Below are 21170 nucleotides of genomic sequence, written 5' to 3'. Positions count from 1 at the left end.
GGAGGGGAGCGGCGGCGGGCGCGGCGCCAGCGCGGGACCTGCACCCCCGCGCCCCGACCGCCGCAGGCAGAGGGGCCGCGGAGCCCCGCGAGGAGTGCGGCCGGCATGAGCCAGGTGCCGAGGAAGCTGCCGGAGGAGGAAGAGGGGGACGAGGAGGAGGAAGAGGAGGAGGAGATCGTGGGCTTGGCGGGCTACGCCGACAGGGCCGAGTCCTTTTCGGACGGCGACGCGGAGAGCGGCGGCGATGAGGCGTGTGAGTGCCGCTCGCGGCGGCCGCAGCGGCACCGGGGGCGGCGGGGAGCGGCGTGGCAGCGGCCGCGGGGCTGCGGGGGCGGAGGCTGGGGCTCCTCCCGGAGGGCCGAGAGGCAGCATCGGGCTCGGAGGACACTGCGGGGCAGCGGCCGGCAACGAGTGTGGGTGTGGAGTGAGGCAGGGCGGGGGCGGGGGTGGGGGTGAGGTCGGGACGGTGGCGGGGGCACGAGGCAGCCGCCAGGAGGTGAGGTTTGGCGGCCCGTGGATGTGGGTCAGGGAGGAGGCGAGGCTCCCCGGGGGGAGCCAGGGACAGCGGTGCGGGGTAGACGAGGCGTCCAGAGGGAGGGCAGGCCCAGTTGGGGACGGGGGTGGATGCTGAGAGGCCGGGAGGAGCGGGGATGCTGCGGAGGTGGCCATGGGAAGGGCCGGAACGGGGACACCGTACTCGGTGGGTCAGAGGGTGCAGGGAGCTCTGAGGAAGGAGCGGGGCAAGGGCTGACAGGTAACAGGAAGCGTCGGGAAGGAGGAAGGAGGCAAGGGGAGTGCAGGCAAAGTGTGTGTGTGTAATCTCTCATCAGTATTCTTCTTGTCTGGGGTGGGAGTTATTACTTAGAGGCCACAGCCTGGTGATGTGACCCGAGTGTGCCAAGGAGGTGGGGGGTTGGGTGTCACGCTATAAAAGGCAGCGGCCACACGCAGCTCTGTGTCCGGGGCTCCTCCGCAGCTGCGAGTGTCAGTCCCACGGTGGCAGGCTCTGCTAAATGTCTGTCTGTGCTTGTGAGGAACCCGCGTTACTCACTGCATGTCCGTGGCAGTATGGATGGTGATGCTAAGAAGGACGGGCTTACCAGGAAAAGCAGTCTCATTCAGTAGAAAAAGGAAATGCCAGCTCAGAGCCTGTTGCGTTCATTCAGAGCCTGAATTCATTCTTCTGAGACATGTTTCACAAAGGAGCTTGGAGAACTCTCAGTTTAGCAGGATAAAAAAAGAAGTGCTTTTTTATAAGAGCATAATAAAAGGCCACATATCTTAAGTCTACTTCTATATTAGTGTGTGGAACCCTTCTCCTTAAAGGCCCAGTCCTACAGGCTGCCATGGGAGGTGCTGCATTGACTAATGTAATTTTGGGGAGGGGAGGAAGGTCAGTGCTTTGAGTATAAGCCTTCATGGTTAAAAGCCATAGGAATGTTAGACTATAAGAATATAACTGAGACTAAATAAAGTCCTACTTGAACCTGCTAAAGAACTGCCTTCATTTTGATGCAAAGAGAAGAAATTCTAATTAATTTCTTTAGTGCTACACTGAGTTAATATTTTCTGTAGAAAGTAATCTGTATTCTGTGTTCAGATGAATTTATTTGGATATTTCTGAATAGGAACTTGTTAGACTGCTAAAAATTGCAATTGCTTCTTTATAGTAACACCAAAATATTGTACTTAACAGAGAAAAACCTTTACATAGTGAATAGCAGGAGAAGACAGTCCATTGCAGGGACTTTTTTACACAGGATTAAAACAAAATCTATTTTAACTATCCAGATTCCCTGGTTTTCTGTTGCATTTTGAATTGTCTGGAGAAAGAGACATACAGCATCTGAAATGGAGGGGGTTGGGATTCAGGTCTGTGTTTTGTGTAACACTGGGCTGCAGGGCAAGAGACTTTCCCTTATTTTTTGTCCTGTCTTCCTGGCTCTGTACAGCAGGTAGTCCAAAATTCAGTATCACAGCCTTCACTTTTCTACAAAGAAAGAATGAAAAGGGCAGTATAAGAAGGACGACTTCAATGCATGGCTGTTGACAGTGAAGAGAGAAGCCAGGCTTAAAAGTAAAAGCATAATTGATTCTTGTAAGCATGCAGAAGATTGGTTATCTCTCACTCCATACTGGGTTTGTGTCTCCAGCTTCAATGGCTAAAACCATGGCTCTTGTCCTTAGTTTACACATATTCAGAGACTTGAAAACACTAAAATTTACATAAAGCCTAGTCATATTTTTTTAATATGCAATTAAAAAGTGTTTAGAAGCAGGGAAGCCCTCTGCAGAGTGTCCAAGGAAGTGGCTTTAAGACATAGCATTGCACAGTGCTGCTCTTGAGGCAGTGTGGAACCAGGTCTTCTGGTTCTGAGTCTTTTCTGTAGCCACAAGAATTTCCTTCCACCAGGCGTTTCTTCAATGTCTATGAACCCACAGTAGCTGAACAGCCTTCTTTATTGCATACAAGCTTTTTCTGTTAACTCTTTAGTCTCAGGCCATCTGTTAGAGTTGAAGATGTTCATTGTATGTGTTTTGTAAGGGCATTGTCTTGACAGCAATCCAAAGTGCTGCAAATACCACAGTCACGGTAGTACTGGAAATGCTACAAGATGAATGGGTTTGAAGGTAAGAGTAGAAAGTTTGGGACTGCTACCTCTCCTTTACACAGAAATGGTTAAAACTTAATATAACTGCATAAGTGGGAAAAAACCCACATTATTAGCTGTATTAGTTCAAAGCTAGACTCCAAGGCTTGTTACTTGCGGATGGTAACATGAGCGAAACAATTCCTTTTGGCTGTATGTTACTTGAACAGATGAGCTGTGATGTTTTTTATTTGGATGTTTGAAAGCTGGTGGGATGTACAGAACATGGCATCCCCATCCCATACACCTGGGAAGCACTGATAGTCACCTGCTTTGATAATTAATTGCAATTGACCTGGAATTCAGGATGGGCTTCAAAAACTGTTTTAGTTATCCATGTGTATCTAATAGCATAAAGGAGATATTAAAGTATTTGTTCTGTACTGTGCATCCTGGTGAGACAGGTCGGGACTGCTACGTGGAGTTCTCAACTCCTCAGAGCTGTGCTCTTCTGCATGTTGCAATGCATGCAAAACACACTCCCTAAGCTAGGACACAACTGCAGTTAACAGAAGTTTTGTAAGGAATTGAGTGCTTCTCTAGGGGAAAGTGCTTTTAGTTTTGTTGAGTTAAATTCGTGAATACTTCAAAGGATATAGTCTCTAACCAGCATGGCTTCTGTTCTTTATGGCTGCTTAGAAAAGTTGAAATATGAAGGGCTGTTGATATGCATTAGAGACTGGCATTTTACATTTACTTTTTGCAGAAGTGAATGAAGCAGGAAATGTGTTGCATCTCACAATAGGGAAAAATATCTTTCCCGTTATAGAACAGAGAAGAGTTTAGTGTTTCTCTTGGGCTTATTATGATCTCACTCAGTAACCTAGTCTGGGAAGTTGCAGTGATACATCTACTGGCATTTCTGTGGCAAATTAAAAAAGGAGTTGTCAAGTACTCCTGCAAAGGAATGTGGGCAGGCAAAGCATCGTCCAATTCCTTTACATATAAGGTAATCTCTTAACTCTCTCTGAGAGGGAAGTGCTATAGAAGCCTTGCTATCTCATCAGGTTTGGATGATACTCTTAACATTTCCCTGTCTTTGAACTGGCAGGATTTCAAAAGCTAAGTAACAGTCTTACTAGCAGAAGAGCTGGTCTTCATTCTTCTCATCGCTAATTCTGTTTGCAGTTGCAACTGTATTTTTTTTTAGTATGGCTTTAATAGAAAGCAATTTCTTGGTATTAAGCATTACAATCAGTAAAAATCTTAACAGCCTGGAATAATTTAATACAACAACATAAAAACACCAAGTTATTTAAAATACTTCTTCAGATATATGTGGGTTTTTAGCTTGTTTCTTAAAGAAAAGGAAGTTAGGTAGGTAGCCTGTCTTCAGGTTGTCTTGTCAATGGTCAGAACCTTGGAAACTGCTGTCCACCTTCAACCAAATTTGAACAAAAGACGTCTCAAAGTTTAAGTTCCCACAAGTTTGAGGAAAACTGGCATTCAGAAGAGAGGAGAAAGCTAAATGAAGTGTCCTCAGAGGAACAGGGGAGCAGCTTTGTGTTTTCTCTGTGGCAGCAGCTGGCAGACGGGTGTACACGGTGTAGCCAGCTGAAATGTGCTGAGCTCCAGATCAGCCACAGCATGTCATATCTGTTATTTGGAGGAGATGTCATAAGACATACAGGAGGAAGTTGGTGTTATTGTGGTGGGAAGAGGAAGGGGACACAAAGTACAAATCCATGGTAGATGAGACTTTGTAAGTTCAGTTGTGTACAGAGCAAATGGGAGGCTTTTTTTTTTTTTTTGAAACATGCAATAAAACCTCCACCTGAAGACTGTTCTTTATATGTTTTTATAAAGTCTGTTTAAAGCTTTGGTTAAATTATTTTCCGTTCTGATGGCCAAAAATCAGAGTGAGATGGAGGATACACCATGAAATCTTGCATGTTTGGTTTGGTTAATTGACAACACAGTACCCCCAAAACATAAAATTTTGTTACATCATCTTAGAGCTGATGTTTTCTGTAGGTGTGAAGTGTTGTAGGGCACATGTTTCTTTCAGCCACAGGAGGTACTACCCCTATTCAAGTTGATGGGAAGAGTAGAGCAGCATGTTGACCTCAGTTTCTTACCTCCTAAATTTGTTGTGTGTGGATCAGCAGAAGTGGCTGTGTTTGTAGGATGAGATTCTTACAGAGTTACCTATCCCTGTTCTGCCTGAAGGCATTTCCCCTGTGCACTACTCCTGCCTGGCAGTGCTCATGTGTGATAATTGACAAGACCACAGTAAGTGGTAATAACTGCCAAGGCCTTTCAATTGTATTTGAAATGGACAGTATCCCACCGATATGAGTTGAAAACTCCTGTCAGTCACTGGTGCCACGGGGCTACACCGAGTGGCACAACCTCCCACAAGCCAGTAGATGGTGCCAGGAGATGTTTTATGCTAACACTGCAATACCTTCAGTTTGAGAAGCTCTACTTCTCTGTCACTCAAATTGGGAGGCACAAACAGACCTGGACATGCTTCTGTACCTTCCTGGCAGACATACCCTGCTCTTGTGTTTCTGGAAGCTGTGAGTGAGGCTTGAGGGACACAAGAAGACACAAGATGTGGTCACCACCCCTGGGTGCAAAACATGTTCCTAGGCAAAAGATTCCTTTAAGCTTTCCATCTTTTTTGGCAGAGAGGGCTATGTAATAAATTGACAGGTTCAAATTGTTGCTAAGGTTTCTTGGTTTGGATTTTCATATTTTGGGAGTAAAGCTTAATGTATGCAGGGCATATTCAAGAATTATGCATGTGAATAAATATGTGCCAGTTTTCCGCAATTCAAAACCTACCCAGCAGAAAAAGGGAAGGAAATGCAATGCAATTATGTTGTGCTATGAGGTATTATCTGAATAGTCTGTAGTGCAATGGTTGGGAGGTCTACCAAACATCACTAGATTGTTGTGTGATCAGTAGCCTGTTAGCCTGTTGTGTGATCAGTATTTTAAACCTGACCTCTGTGTACTCGGAGTTGTACTCTGTGGATTTAGCACTGACAACTCATTTTTTTGCGTTGCTTGTGTTTGACACTGCAGAAAGAGTTTCACAGAGGTGTTAGAAAGCTTTTTACTTATAAGGGCAGTGCTATTTCACCTCAGCACCAAAAGACATTTCAAAGTTACAGGCCAACTAAATGCAGCAATTTAGACTGCTGTAGGTGTTTTGATTGGAGATACCTGAAGCTAAAGTTGGTGTGCCTACAGGAATGGATAGCTATGCATTCATGTCCTTAGAGATATAACAGCATAGTTTACTGTTAGAACTGCTTGATGCTGATATAACTTGCATCAGCACCAGGAAAAGTGGTACCAGTTTCAAACTGGGGTAGGTAACACAATGAAACTCCTGTTTCCAGGCCTTTGTTTTACAAATAGGCAGATGATATGCTGTAATCTTATTTATTGGGTAACAAAACTTTACAGACTGTAACACAAATTACTGAGCAGCAGGTGAAATCCTAAGCACCTTAGAAAAGGACTCCTCATGAGCTCAGTATTGTACGTTCCAACATAGAAGAATTGTGTGCCTGCTGAGTTGAACTCTTCCTGTAGCTCCTTGCATTTGTGATTTCATTCATTTATTTATTTATTGGTTGGTTGATTTTAGAGAAGGGAAGCCCTCAGGTAGGAAGGTCATGCAGAAGTACTTAACACAGTCTTACTCTGTTCTTCCAGCAGTGTGATGTAGCTATCAGCTGAAAAGGGTATTTGTTATCAGATGATACTCTTTTAAAGAAGAATATATCTGGCATAGTGTTAATTAGAGTAAAATTAGGTATTTTAGGATGTCTGTGTGTGATAACAGATTTTTCATGTACAAACAGAGCAGTCAAGGCTTCTACAGTTTGTGTCTTAGAGGTGAGAAGTAGATTTTCTGATAGTATAGCCTAAGGGGCAAATAAGTTAAAATGCCTGTAGCACTGCTCTCTAAGCTTAAACATTGGTAACATTTGCATAAATTCAAATAAAAATTTCCTGAAAATAAATATCAAATGCATGTTATCTGGCAGTTACTAATTATATTGCCATAGTATATTCCTTTTCTTCTTGTGTGGTTTTATTCAGTTTTGGATTTCAATGATCCCTTCAGTACTGAAGTTAAGCCAAGAATCCTGCTCATGGGATTGAGAAGAAGTGGAAAGTCTTCCATTCAGAAAGTTGTCTTTCACAAAATGTCGCCGAATGAGACTCTCTTCTTGGAGAGCACAAACAAGATCTGCAGAGAGGATGTTTCCAACAGCTCCTTTGTCAACTTTCAGATATGGGATTTTCCTGGGCAAATTGACTTCTTTGACCCTACGTTTGATTATGAGATGATTTTCAGAGGCACTGGAGCACTGATATTTGTTATTGATTCTCAGGTAAAAAAAGGGGCTTTAAGCTACTCTTTTCTTTTCTTCCTTCAGCAATAGACAAATGGGTTGGAAAGCATAGGGTTTTTTCAAAGCAAATAAATAATCTACATCACAAACACACATTAAAAGAAGTCATTAAAACTTGAAGAGCTGCTTGGCTATTTTTAATCTCTCTCTGCAGTATGTTCAGAAGTTTAACTAATTTGTTTTAACATCTCAATGTTCTTACTCAGATTCCTCAGTGCTGACAGCATGAGATTGGTGCACATGCTGGATGTAGGCTCAGGCTTCTACTTATAAAACATTAAAAAAATTAAGCTGTTGTTGAGCTGTAGTACTATCTAAAAATAAGTATCATAAAACTTAATACATATATTTTTAAATACTTTCATAACTTGTAGCTCTTCTTTTTCCTTTATTAGGATGATTATATGGAAGCATTAGCTCGGCTGCATCTTACTGTGACCAGAGCCTATAAAGTGAATCCAGATATCAACTTTGAAATCTTTATCCATAAAGTGGATGGTTTATCTGATGATCACAAGATTGAAACGCAGAGGGATATTCACCAGCGGGCAAATGATGACCTTGCAGATGCTGGATTGGAGAAGATTCACCTCAGGTGAGAAAAGCTGCTGTGCAGAGAATGCTAAAGAGGAGAGCAGTTTATTTGACAAGTTACCATTTTCTGTTTTCTTGAAGTAGCAGGCAATGTGCTTTTGATCTGTGAAGGAAAGGGATAATCAGAGATGCTACATTTGACCTGAGCCAAAGTATCTTATTTCTGATTGCTGTCTTGCAGTGAAAGATGGAGAGCTGCTTAATAACAGATGACAAACATGCCAGAGTCCTTTCAGTTTTTGCTGCAGTTGCTGTCTTGAAATAAGTTGGCTTGGACAGTGACAGCAACCAGTAGAGTTCCAGGCAGTGGAGTGTATGCCACTACATCACTTCTGCCTTCTTTGAGAGCTCTCTGCCACACAGTCCCCTCCCAGTCGCTCATCCTCACTGCTGCAGCTGGCTTGGAGCCACCTGGGAGGACCTGTGCTGTATTCTTGCCTTGTGTCTTCTGGTAAAGTGGATTACTGTAGCAAATAGTGACAAATAGTGGACTTCTGCAGGCTGGGAACCAGAGGACATCAGTTTGTCATGGCTTTCTTAGCACTTTAACGCCAAATACAAATACATTAAAAAGAGAGGCCTGCTCTGTGAACATGCCAGCTTTAGAGCTCTTAACTACTTGACTGCATCACTACACTGATAAATGGGTCCACAGCTTTCAAAAATTAGATCACAACAGACATAGTCAGTAATACTCCCCTCCTGCAATTTGATAAATAGTTTTGTAAGGATACCAGCATGGGAGTCGCATTAAAAAGTTCTACATCAAGGTCTAGGTTTCAGTGTCTAGGTTGGGGTTTTTTTAGTAGAGAGATGAAGTCCTGTGCTGCAATCATATTGTGACTTTTGATCACAGGGTAATTGCATTACTATAGGCACTTACTGTTTGACAATATTTTATTTCACTCATATTATGAAAGGTACATCATGTTCACAGTATGTGGCTAAAAGGAAAATGTGGTGACGTTTTTTTCCAGCTTTTATCTGACAAGCATATATGATCATTCTATATTTGAAGCATTTAGCAAAGTGGTACAGAAACTGATTCCACAGCTCCCAACACTGGAAAACCTGCTTAACATCTTTATTTCAGTAAGTACTTACCATATCCTTTGTCTGTAGATCTGGCTATGTCCAACATGCATGTTCAGATACTCTGTTCACTGCCTTCTTAGAGGTCATGAGCAGTGTGAACTCTCAGAGAAAGTATCAGAACTTAGTTGAAATGCACCTCCATGCAGCTTGGCCTCACCTCCCTTTCTATTAAACAGCATTGGTGAGCTGCTGAGCTACTCACAGTATTTCCTGAGTCACATTGTAGCATCAATCTGAATGTTGCAAAAGTCTGTGCTGCATGCATTTGTTTAAGATGTGCTTAAAACTTGTATGAATAAATACTTTAAAGAACATAATCTAGTCCGACCTCATTTGTGGAGCTGTCTATAGTGCTTCCCAGAATTAATTTTACTTTGTATCAGAAGTTTACCAAGCTTAAGAAAATCTTCTTATGTTGCAAAATTTTTAGACGTAGCGTCTACCACAACTTTTACCACTTCCATAGCTACCCTGAAGGCCAGTTAGGGAGCTTTGTATCTCTAGTGGTTTATCATCACTGTGGAAGACATTGCTTGCTCCACTCTTCTTGTATGTCTGATCCCTTCCTTTCCTTTGTAGTGGTTCTGACACTCACCTGTTCCCTCCTGGGGTTTCTATGACATGCACTTATGCACTATTTAATTTAGTTAAAAAAGCAGGTGGTGGAGGAGTCCAACATGCTCTTGTTATGACACAAGGTAAGAGATGGAAACACGGGGCAATGAGTGAAGGGGAGCACAGTGAGTAGGTTGTGAAAAGGGGAAACTCCCTATTTTAGTGGTCATAGTGGCTCCAAAAACTGCACACTTTCTCACAGAATTCTAATTTTGCACTTGGATCTAGCACTAATTTCTGAAGCTTCAATTTCCAAGCAAGGTATTTTGTTGTGTCTTTTTGTGATTTTGACATAAGAAATTATTATTCTCTTACTATTAAACAACATATTTATACTGTTTCATAATGAATGGTTTACTACAAAGATCAGTTTCTTCCAAACCAGCTGGACTGTATATTAGTTATTATCACGTAGTCTCAAAACTCCATGACAGAAAGGTAATGAAGAAATGATGCCAACAATTCTTGACCATTTAGATAGTGGTTTTGGCACACAGTCTTACAGAGAAAGCTATCTGAATAACAGTCTTCCTTGTGCCAGAGTCACCCCAGTCACTCATTGTGTGTCAGAGCTTTGTATGGAGTCTCCTCATTGTTTGGACTTGGTGAAGGGTTTGTACAGAATCTCCACATGAACTGAGCACAAGGAGCTTCCTGAATGACTGATGACAGTTGCTTATGTGTCTGGAACACCCAGCCCCAATCATACCTTGAATATCAGGTATAATTTGTAAGGAAGAACAAGTACTTCAAATAAATGGGAAGTCCAGAAAAGTGAGGGCAGTGTGCTATTTCCCCTGTTCAGTATGGGAAAGAGTCTGACTGTTTCTTGGCTCCAGTTTCTTGGCGACCAAGGGCCACGTGTAGCTGCATCACTATGCTGAGAGCATGCTTGTATCTTCTGTCTGTAGACAGAGAGACTCAGAATGATTGTTTGCAACCACAGGAAGATTAAACATTGTTCTCCTGTATACAATTAATTAGGGGGTGCTTCTTTACCTTGGCAACTTAGTAACAACAAATTTTGTCATGGATTTCGGTCACACCCTACCTCAGGAAGCCAGCGTGTTGGATATCAGGGTGTGGGTGTATTCGTGTTCTACTTTTGGTTTTGCAGCAGCATTCATGAGGAAGTGCTTTCATACATGCCATGGAGAGTTCTAACACAAAAACCTGATGATTACAAAAATAGATCTGCAATCACTCTTAGGTTCACAGCTGGTTTTTGCCTAAGTTTATAATGCCACAGTGTGCAAGCATGTTTAAGGAACCATCCGTGTGATAATACTGCTTCTGCATTCTTTAATTTAACTACTTGTAAGTCATAAAATAACAGTTTGTTTGGCACTCAAAATCCGTGTAAATCTTACCTAACACACTTACCAGCTTCATATAGAAGGATGCCTGTTTCTTAATTACTGTCGCCTTATCAACCAGTCAAGTTGTGTGACATAGGAATGTGGATTTTCATTTGAGGGTTGTTTGGTTTGTTTTGAGGGATATTAAAATGTATGCATAAAACTAAACAATTATTAAAGTAAAAATAAAATTATGTACAGGTTTGATCATTTAATGACTTAAATTTTGTAATCCGTAAATTCAAAGGTAGTGCTTTAAATTAATTCATGAAATCTGCTGTTTGATGTAAGACCTGTTTAAATAATTGTCCAAAATCCATTCCTAACTGGATGTGACTGGCAATATCCTCTTAAGTTCTTCTGAGAATCACTTTTTAGGGCCAGATTCTGGCTTACTCTTTATACTTTAAAGACAGAAAAAGATAGGCCTGCTTACCTATCCTAGGAATTGGAGTAATACTACCACTTTTACTGAACCCATTCTATTTAACGAATAGAAGCTGTCTTCTACATCATCATGCATACAACAAATAGTTGAGAAACATGGTTTGAATTTCAAGTACCTCATGATCTTTACCTACCCAAAATAAAATTTCATATATTCATTGCAGATTTTTCACAATGTCTTGGTTCAGATTAACCATGGAATATTGTTACGTTGATTCGGAGTGCTTTTAGGACATTTTACTACATCTTCTCTTCAGACTGTAGGGTTGTGTCAGAGAGACCTGGTGTTTATTCAGACCCTGCTCTCATTTAATCAGTGGCAGCCCTTCATTCAGTGAGGAACCCACCTGCTCTAGTAACAGAAACAGTTGATTTTTTATTGCCATTTTCCCTGAGTATTAATGATATAATGTCTCTTTGAATAGTACTTTTTATCCACCTTTTCCTGGGTTTTTTATGACTTGTTATTATTGTTTCTACAATTTCTGTTTGGGTTTTTTCGGGGCTGGGGGTGGAGCGAGGAGGGTGTTGAGTAATTTCCACACAAAAATTTTGGGAAATCCTCTGATTTTTCAGTTACAGTTGTAATAAAAACCCTGGCAAATGAAATATTTGAAGACATGTGGGTACAATTTAGTGGTTACTACTCCTGTCAGTCCATCCTACCATTTCACAGAGATATCTGTCACCATAAAAAGTTCTAAGGAAGCAAATACGTGCAGTTTCTCAGCAGGTCCTACCACAATGGATGAGTTGCAATTGAAAACAAGCTTAAGTTAAGAGACCAATTTTTGCCCTTACCAGCACGGGTAATGGCTGGCATGGCAAACGTCTCAAGATGAGAACTTTCTGAACTGTCACTGCAAGTACAGGCAGGCTGCAGCGCCTGGAGCTCTGAGATGAAAACATCACTTCTCATTGTTAAACGTTACTATATTGTCACTGACATCCTAATAATTTAAAGTGCATCTTAGGGGTGCTATTGTACAGGTGAAATTGTTGCTATATCTCTCTTTGTGTAATACAGAATTTTGTAATTGACTTCTGCAGAATGACACTGCAGGTCTCATGTTCCAGCTTCTTCTGTCTGAAATTACTTGTATTTTCAAATACAATTTTGGCCATTAATTACAGCTATGTACTTATGTGATATTTCAAGTGACTCTTGTAATTAATCTTATTTGACAGCATCTGTTGAACTGTGTGAGGTGCTGTCAGAATTACTGTTTAAAAAGTAAAATTACGGAACTACCGTATGTGGCCAGAACAACCAGCATAAATATGCATACATTTTTGTTCTTTGTGCTCAAAGAACATAGATTCATAGAGCCCTGTAGGCTGAAAGTGACCTTTAGAGGTCAGCTGCTGTTCAGAGTCAGGCCAGTTACAGCAAGCTGGTTATGGCTGGGTCCAGTTCAGCTTTGTGCATTTGGAAGGATAGAAACTCTACAAACTCTCAGTTCAGCATGCTCCCAATCCTTCACCACTCTTACTTTTTTTTTTTTCCTTACATCAAGTCAGAATTTCAGCCTGTGCCTTTTGCCTTCTATCCTTCAACATTGTAGCTCTGAGAAGAGTTTGGCTCTGGCTCTGGCTTCTCTGAACCCTTACATTAGATATTGTAGATAGCAATGAGCCTTCTCTTCTTCAGGTTGAACAAAGCCATTTCTCTTAGACTCTCCTTGTATATCCTGTGCTTCAGCCCATATACTTAAGGTATCCACAGTGTATACTTTGTTTTGATATTTTTTATTACTGACTTATTGAAATATGCCGCTCAGAGAGTCTTTTCCATTATGAAATGCAAGAAATTCACCTCTATACTCTGTTATTACTAATAGATGTTTGCAGCCTTAGCTCTGTGTGCAGTGATGGAAGAATGACGCCTTTTAAAGAAGAAAATGCCCAAAATACTACTGGCCATTGTTCAATAGCATATATAGTGTTGGAAATTTTTCTGCCTATTTCAGGAAATATGGAAAGCAGGAGAGTCACTTTAGTCACTTAACTATGTGTTAAATAGTTGACTTAGAAAAGAAAGAAGAAAAAAAGGAAAAGCTCTGTAACTACAAAAGAAGCTGAAACTGTTAAAACTTGTTAGGGATTTTCAGTGTGGTTTTTGGTGGTTACAAAACTACTGTGGCAGCAGTCCTAAACCATGTTAAAAAGAGAATCCCATATATGGAGACAATTCAGTTGGATGAAGAAAGTTGCTTGTCTTCCGGTATAGGTGGATACTGAAGTGTATTCTATAACTTTAGCAATACTGGGAGATTGCCCTTTCTTTTCATGCTGGGACAACTGCTCAGGTGTAATCCCTTGATATCCAGATAGCCAGCAAGGCTACTGTTTTCAGTTAAGCCGTACACATTTTTTTTCCAGGAAGCAGAGCCTTATGGCAGTTCACCTTATCTACACAAAGGGTAAGAGCTAGCATTCCTGGCTAGCTTCTCAGAGCTGTGAATATGATACATCTCCAGTATGGAGAGCATCTTAACCAGCTTGGCAGGATGACAGGAACATAGCTGTCGTCACTTTAACAAGCCTTGGCATTTTAAACATGGCTTTAACCACCAGTGCTACATGAAACCTGAAGGCACCATCAAAACACTGGTCTTTCTCCTGTGGTCCTAAAAGATGTTCTACAGAACCAGACAGTAGAACAGCTACAGACCAATGAAAAAAATTCTTAGTTTCTTTGAGAGATCAGTTCCTGAACAATACTGTCTTCTTTGTCCATCAGTGTTTTCTTTCCTTTGTTTCTATCTTCTTATATTTCCAGCTAGAAAAACTTTGGATTCCAGCTTTCTTTTATGTCTGTTGCTACAATTAAAACACCAAAAGCTTGAACTTGGAAGCTTTTTCTTACCCCCCTTGCTCCCCCGCATTTTCCACTGAAAAGAAATGTACTCTCTCCAGGTGGAGAAGTTTGGGAGTGTAATTTGGCATTATGTCTGCTCAGAGGCAGATACTGCTGGAAGGTCTGTGAGCACTGTGTTTTGTTACAAATATGACAGTGCTGTATGTACAGTTCTTTCAAAATGAGCTTGATTGCAGTTTAACTTCTTTAGCCTAGTTGTTTTGTACAGCAGGCAAGTGAGGGAGCAAAAAAGCTTGGTGTTAATTTGAAAGCATGGCTTCCACTTTTTTTTTCTTTTTTTTCTTCTCTTGAATAGAATTCTGGGATTGAAAAAGCGTTTTTATTTGATGTAGTCAGTAAGATCTATATTGCAACGGACAGCACTCCAGTGGATATGCAAACTTACGAGCTCTGCTGTGATATGATAGATGTCGTGATTGACATTTCTTGTATATATGGGTAAGTAAATTATTAATGTTTTCCATAAAGTTGTGTACTGGCAATCTGAATAGCCTCAAAATTAGAGTGATGTGGGTATAAACAATAATGAGAATGGGTAATTTGCCAGGAGAGGGGAGGAGGAAGCGGCTGGCTTCTGAGGGACTGATCCTTCCCAGCAACAAGCACTGCTCCGTGTTCAGCCTCTTTTGTGAGCATCTTCCTCTTTCTATGCTAATAATTTTATTTGGAGGAAGAAGTGGGAAGAAACCAACCTAAAATAAAAGGAAACATCATCTTTTTGTTCCCTAGGGATGAAGTCAACAGAAGGATGCCTCCTGTTTTAAAAAGAAGTGGGGCCATATTTAGTTTCATTTAATAGCCAGTGGCCTCTAATTACCTCAGAGAGTTGTTTCACTCTCACTTCAGTTCCCTGTTTGTCCTCTATTTCCTACATAACCTTTCTGGTTTTTTTCAGTTTCCCCTTCTTATACATTAGCAAGTGGGAATCTCCTGGGCTGGCATGTACATCTCCTTGCAAGCTATGTTTTCAGTGGCTTGGCCCTTGGCTAAATGTAATGCCAGCCATTCCTGGGAAAGGCAGGAGCACGTGAAGAGTTAGTGCATTAAGATGCTTACACTTGGAGGCCAATGCACAGCATGCTTAGAGAGTGGTGGGCTGAGGTAGCTTTGCATTTGTACCCACTGACAGACTTGCACTCTTGGAGAAGGTACAAGGGAGAGTCCTGGTGCAGATGTGCAGTAAGCACTGGAGCAATAAACTGTTGAATACTTACCTAAAATCTCTGAAGTTTGTATATTCTACTGTGCATTTCAGATTTTGGAGTCATCACTTCAGTAACTGTATAAGACCTTGTTTTACAGAGGTATAAAATAAAGGATGGCTGATTTTTATAAAGAGAAAGATGCTGCTGTGTAGTTCAAAAGACTGTCCATTTAATAATTATCTGTACAACACCACTTGTGGGGCTCTTTATTTACAAAATATCATTCTGCCACTGGTTGTGTAGCCATTTAGCATTTATCACCAGAGATCTGCTTGCCACTTTTTAGTTACAGACTAAAGACATGATACTACAATTAATTTCTTGTCCTCTGTTCCTGTGGAACTTAATATATTATTGAGACTAATTGTTCTGGGAGATTGGTGATAACTACCCATTTAACAATCTCTCTGTGTGCATTCAGGAATGAGGATAAAATTACAATGTTACAACATACAAAAACATAATACAGTGATCATCATGACACAGCATCTGTGAAGGAGAAATCTCTTTTTATAATACGATCTTGCAAAAGCCAACATCTCATGAGGAAAGTCTCATGATGTCTTAAACTATCAGTCAGCTGCCACCGCTCAAGCAAGGTTACTGGGTTTGGACTTACCAGTACAGACCTACTGTTTCACGTGTTTATGATGTCATAATAGAAAGCACTGATTAAAAGAAAAGCAGCCTTGTGGCAAATGGCTTGTAACTTACAGAGGAAAAATAAGATTCCAGTTCAGGCACGTGGCAACCAAACAATCTGATTTCTAGCCCCAGATCTAAGGTTTGGTGTGTGATCGGATAAACAATCTCTTTGTCTTCTTAGTTTACGTAGTGTGTAGTTTGAAGAAGAGATCTCCTGAAAGGTTAAAATGAAGATTTCATAAAGTTTGAGATTCTTTGGTGAGAGAACCAATGTAGCAGTACTTTTGTTAGCTAATCTGGTGTCTTACCTTTTCTTGTTTGTTTGAATGTTGCTCTTTAGGCTTAAAGATGATGGCACTGGAACTCCTTATGACAAAGAATCAATGGCAATCATAAAACTGAATAATACAACTGTCCTTTATTTAAAAGAGGTGACAAAATTCCTTGCTCTTGTTTGTTTTGTCAGAGAAGAAAGCTTTGAGAGAAAAGGTATTTTCCCCTTTTGTGGTATTGCATTAATTTTCCCTTGTATTACTGAGTTAATGAATAACTGAGGTTGTTACTAGCTGTTAACAGTTTCTAACTGTATGATAAATATTGAGGTAAGTACAGCTTGATAAAGCTTACATAACATGTTTAAAGGCATGAAGTACTTGTGTTGGTATTAAGATGGGATGAAATCATAAGCGTATTTGACAACATTCTGATACGAAAGCATTTGAAAACTTACATCCAATGCAGTAAAGCTTCCACCTGCAACTGTAGACTGTGTTTGTTTGTCTTGACTGACACTGATTTGTAACTGTTGATACCAGCATACACATTTGGAATAGCTTGCCTGCTTGCCAAGGGAAAATTTTTGAAACTGGATGATAGATTGTTCTTGCTTTTCTTATATCTGAAAGGAGGTTTTTGAAAAGTTGCATATTTTGGACCTAGTCCTGTTTAGGAGTGCTTTAATATTTTGTAGTTAAAGTGCATAAAATTTCCTTGTTGTCTCTCTGACCCTGGTCAAGGTCAATACTGAACCCTTACTTCATGATCTCTCTGCTCACTGGCACGATGTTCACTGAGTTACTGGTCTTTGTGACATGCCCTGAGACCAAAACTCAACAGTGGAAGAGCAAGCCGTCATCTGGGCTTGTGTGCCCCATCTTGTGCTATTAATTCACCAGTCAGTGTTGGTGTGTTTGTGAATGCAGCACTTGTACCGTGTCTGCTGGGCTGTTTGACAGCCTGGTGAGCTTTTGATAGAACTTAAGCTGGTCAAATGCCTCTTCCATACCTCTACCACCTTTATTGCATATGAATGTTGGATGCAGACGCTTTCTGTTGTAAGCATAAAAAGTGTTATTTCTGCATACTTACTAGCAGCACTGTTTCAGAAAAGACACCATGGTGAATAAACAGCCATTAGGGTTTGTCCATAACTGTGTGAGGTTGTTGTGTCTGCATAGTTGGGAAACTTGGTAGCCTGCACTCTTCTGCAGTTCAGTTCTGGTATTATTATGGAGATGAGCTTTTTATGCCTCATGATTTCCAAGTAATATTTTGTCTGAACTCTAGGGAGAGGGAAGATAATTCCTGGGGAAAAAAACCCAAAGTGTAACATGGTGGATTTAAACCACTTAAAAATATGTATCTCCTGTTAGGGAAATTGAAGTGGAAAATGCTGCAGTATTTAAGAAAGCTGATGGCATTAACATTGAATGAGGTCATGAGCTCAGTACCAAAATTCTGAAATTGTATTGTGGTATTACAGAATTGTAGCACTTAGTAAGTCTTCCAATTGACTACCTATATGGCTTTACAGCTTTTCTGTGGGATCACATTCAGCCCACTGACATGGTAATGTGATTTGCCTATTATGTAAGTATCTAACCTAACAGCATGTCTATTGTGTTGTTTTTTAATTACAATGTAAGATGAAACAGAGCTGGCTGAGATTTGGTAATAGTTCTATCAAGTATCCATTTCAAAGTTTATGTATTGTCAAAAAAGGAACATTTCTTGATTAATAGATGCTACTTATTTCTATCACAGTTATTCTGTAAAATTTCCAAAATGACACCATATTTTATGAAAGATTTCAGTTTTTCTTCTAGTATACTGAGCACTTTTTCAAAGCCCTTTATGAAATTAAGGCTCTGTTATCTGCCAATGAACTTCTATTTGTTTTCTCTTAAAACTTGCAGGTATATTTAATAGCAGGCATGGTATCAAGCTGTAATGCTTACTGAATTATTTGTATTTATCAAATATGCTTTTGCTTAGCACAGAAGAAATTCCTGGACAGTTTACTGAATATGACTTCCAGACAGAGAGTATGGTATTTCACTAAACATAGAATATAAGCAATATTTTCATTACCTTATTTATATGAATGTCCTTATTAATATGTAAAACATTTCTGTCTCTGTAGGATTAATAGACTACAATTTCCATTGTTTTCGAAAAGCCATACAAGAAGTGTTTGAAGTAAGAATGAAAGTAGTAAGATCTCGAAAACATCAAAGCCACCTACAAAAAAATAAAAGACCCACTCCCAATGGGACACCAAGAATGCCACTGTAACTGAGGTTTTCTGGCAAAGTGGCAAGCAAAGTTTTCAGGAAGTTGATGTGACTTCTGCATCTCATTGCACTGAGTGAAGAGGAGAACAAATGGGACTGATGTATTATATGAATTTTCCCTGAACGTTCAGAAAGCACTGTTTAAATATTTTTATCCAATCAGTTTTTTTCATATAGTGAGCACTTTGAGCAAAATGTTGTATATATAAACATTGAGGTGAACACTTGTAAGAATTTTCTTAATATATGCTGTAAACCTTTTTCATGCCATATTAAGAAAAAACAGCTGTGACAGAAATACTGGGTACATAATTTGCACTTTTTCATGTTTTCCTTGTGGAGTTGGACTTTGATAAACTTAGGTTTTTTGGTGATTTTGATGCATGGTGTCAGGTAAAATGTATGCTGTAGTTTATTTACCTGCTACAATCAAATTGGTTAGTAAACAATTAAGAAAACTTGGTACAATGCCTTTTTAAATTTGTGACAGCTAATACCTAACATTCATACAGATCTAATTTCATATATTTTTCAATTTGTAAACTGAAGAATAATATTGAAGTATTACAGCAATAAGCACCTTACCAGGGATCGTAACTGGTAGGTAAATATTAGCTTTTATAAAACAGGCTTTTGGCCAAATTTCATCCAGAGTTCTCCTTAACACTGGTCATGCCCTCTCTTGGGTCTGTTTTTATTATTTACCTCAGCATATACCACTAAAATACCTTTCTATAAAGATGATTGTTTTGTAAAATGGCTCTATGTTGCACTGGTATTTTTCTAAGGCTTCAGAGGAGTATGTTGTATCTGTACGGCTGGATTTACATTGCTAAGTTTGTGTTGAGAGCCTGCACATGTACAGTTGGCGCAGTGAAGAATCTGTATGTATTTCCACCCTGATGTTCTGATGTACTGATAAGTCATAAAGATGTGAGCACTGGGTTCTGATTCCCTCTAATGGGTACATCTGTGATTGAAATCAAGACGAGACCATTAAATGAGGACTGGACAATCTACCTGCTGTAATAATCAGCCTACATTACTACTTCTTATTTTAATATTGAATATGGGGAGATTTACCACAGGATCAGCCAGGACAGCGAGCACTCTCAAACCTAAAAAGAAGCAACACTTACTTTCCATGTTCTGTATTCAGTGTTTTTGTTTAATTAGTGATACAAAACTATAGTTTCTAGTTGGAAGGGAAACTTTTTTTTACCAATTGCATGCATAGTCCAGTGATTTTGTTGGCAGCTTTTGGGAGTGAGAAGAACTTGACCAGAATGGGAGGCAGCTTGCTGTACACCAGGAACAGGTAAGGGGAAATGTACCTTATTCACAGCTAATCTGCCCCTAGCCAAAATAGCTCTGGAGGCAGGCAGGAGGATCGAACCAATAGCTCTGTCAAGAGTTGTGTGGTAAGTAATGCAGTTCTAGGTGCTCAGGAAGGTAAGAAATATTGATAATAGTGAAAACCACTGATTCTGGTGCTGGTGTGAAGAATAGTGACAGTAGCTGTAGTCAAACCAGTGTGCTTTCAAAAACACAGAGTTCAGATTCCTTTTGGTACTGTTACCAGTAATAGCTTAGTTGAGGGCAATTCTTCTGACTAGCCCCTCAGGTAAAGTAATGGAAAGCTGTTTTCAGAGTTCACCAAAGCAGTGATGGGTAAGAAACACCTTTTGGCAGCTTTCCACAGGACTTCCAATTTGTTGAGATCCACCACTGGGTCACAATTTCTGTCTGCTCTTCACTCCTACACGTATCCAGGTGTAGGTGGCTATGTGGGACTAAGAACACCTACCAGGCTGGGCCAGATTTTTTCTTAATGTGTAAATAAAGTATCTCCTCATAGTGGCTATGGTGTGAGTCATAACTGAATGTAGCTTCCATATATTTGGCCTGAATTCCATGTAGTCATGCATGCCCCTGTATTAGAGACCATCAGCTTGTTTAAGACAGTGGAGTTAGCTCTTGCAGTCCCCCTTAGAATTTGGAATAGACTATCTAGCATGATTTAGTGAAGGTGACTTTAGCCAAGATAAAATTTCCACTTGGATATTATCAGAGTAAATATAATTTTCATCAGATTACTTCTGTTTCAAATATAAAATTGAAAGAATTTTAAAAATTCATTCGTTTTAGTGTTTAACTTTGGTATTTTCAGGTTAGGTGATGACTCATTTCACTTTTGAGTAATCATTTTGTAATGTTCTAGCTGAAGTGATTGAGTACTGAGTGAGCCATTCTTTTTAAGAACATATTTTAAAACTTGCTTTTTCTTTTAAAAAAACTTTATTTTAAATTTTATTGAGATTCTAGTTTTTATTTTAAAGAAGTGAAATACCCCATGTGCTACAAGAGCCACTTAGGACAAGGCAGTGTTGATAGACCTTTTCTAAAATTAGAAATTGTGCAAGAAGTAATTACTTTCCAAATAGTCCAGTATTTCTAAAGTACCTGATCCGAGAGTCTCCATTTTTTATTTATCATTGGAGTATTACTGCAACCCTAGGGTATATCACTGCGTTCCGCAGCCGTAGGGAGGAGGAGAGAAGATCCAGCAGGCAGGAATTGTGCAGCAAGATTGATTTATTTAATTATTTTACAAACTCTTTTATAGACTTTTTTCTTCATAGTCCAATTCGACAAAGGACCAGCCACCCCTTGGGTGATTGGCTAAAATCCTAAAACATCCATTGTCAAAATATTTTTCTACTGTAC

At 40.0% G+C, this 21170-nt stretch overlaps 1 protein-coding gene across 2 annotated transcripts; it reads left to right on the top strand.

Moving 5' to 3' along the window:
• RRAGD (Ras related GTP binding D) lies at positions 1 to 19475 on the top strand. 2 transcript variants are annotated; one of them, XM_032105049.1, is made up of 7 exons: positions 1 to 253; positions 6714 to 7009; positions 7426 to 7625; positions 8602 to 8716; positions 14316 to 14458; positions 16211 to 16359; positions 18293 to 19475. In XM_032105049.1, the coding sequence occupies exons 1-7, from the start codon at positions 106 to 108 to the stop codon at positions 18442 to 18444; spliced, it is 1203 nt and encodes a 400-aa protein (XP_031960940.1). In that variant the 5' UTR covers positions 1 to 105; the 3' UTR covers positions 18445 to 19475. The 2 variants fall into 2 exon arrangements, with proteins under 2 accessions (XP_031960940.1, XP_031960941.1); XM_032105050.1 differs by lacking the exon at positions 1 to 253 and adding an exon at positions 394 to 413.
• The last annotated feature ends 1695 nt before the right edge of the window (positions 19476 to 21170 follow it).

This window comes from Corvus moneduloides, chromosome 3, assembly GCF_009650955.1.
Source record: "Corvus moneduloides isolate bCorMon1 chromosome 3, bCorMon1.pri, whole genome shotgun sequence".
NCBI lineage: Eukaryota > Metazoa > Chordata > Aves > Passeriformes > Corvidae > Corvus > Corvus moneduloides.
The sequence above is the reverse complement of the archived record's forward strand: the minus strand, read 5'-3'. Positions and strand labels throughout refer to the sequence as shown.

Coding starts and splice junctions, on each gene's coding strand:
- RRAGD (XM_032105049.1), top strand. CDS start 106: ATGAGCCAGGTGCCGAGGAAGCTGCCGGAGGAGGAAGAGGGGGACGAG. Junction 254..6,713: donor GAGCGGCGGCGATGAGGCGT/GTGAGTGCCGCT, acceptor GGTTTTATTCAG/TTTTGGATTTCAATGATCCC. Junction 7,010..7,425: donor TATTTGTTATTGATTCTCAG/GTAAAAAAAGGG, acceptor TTCCTTTATTAG/GATGATTATATGGAAGCATT.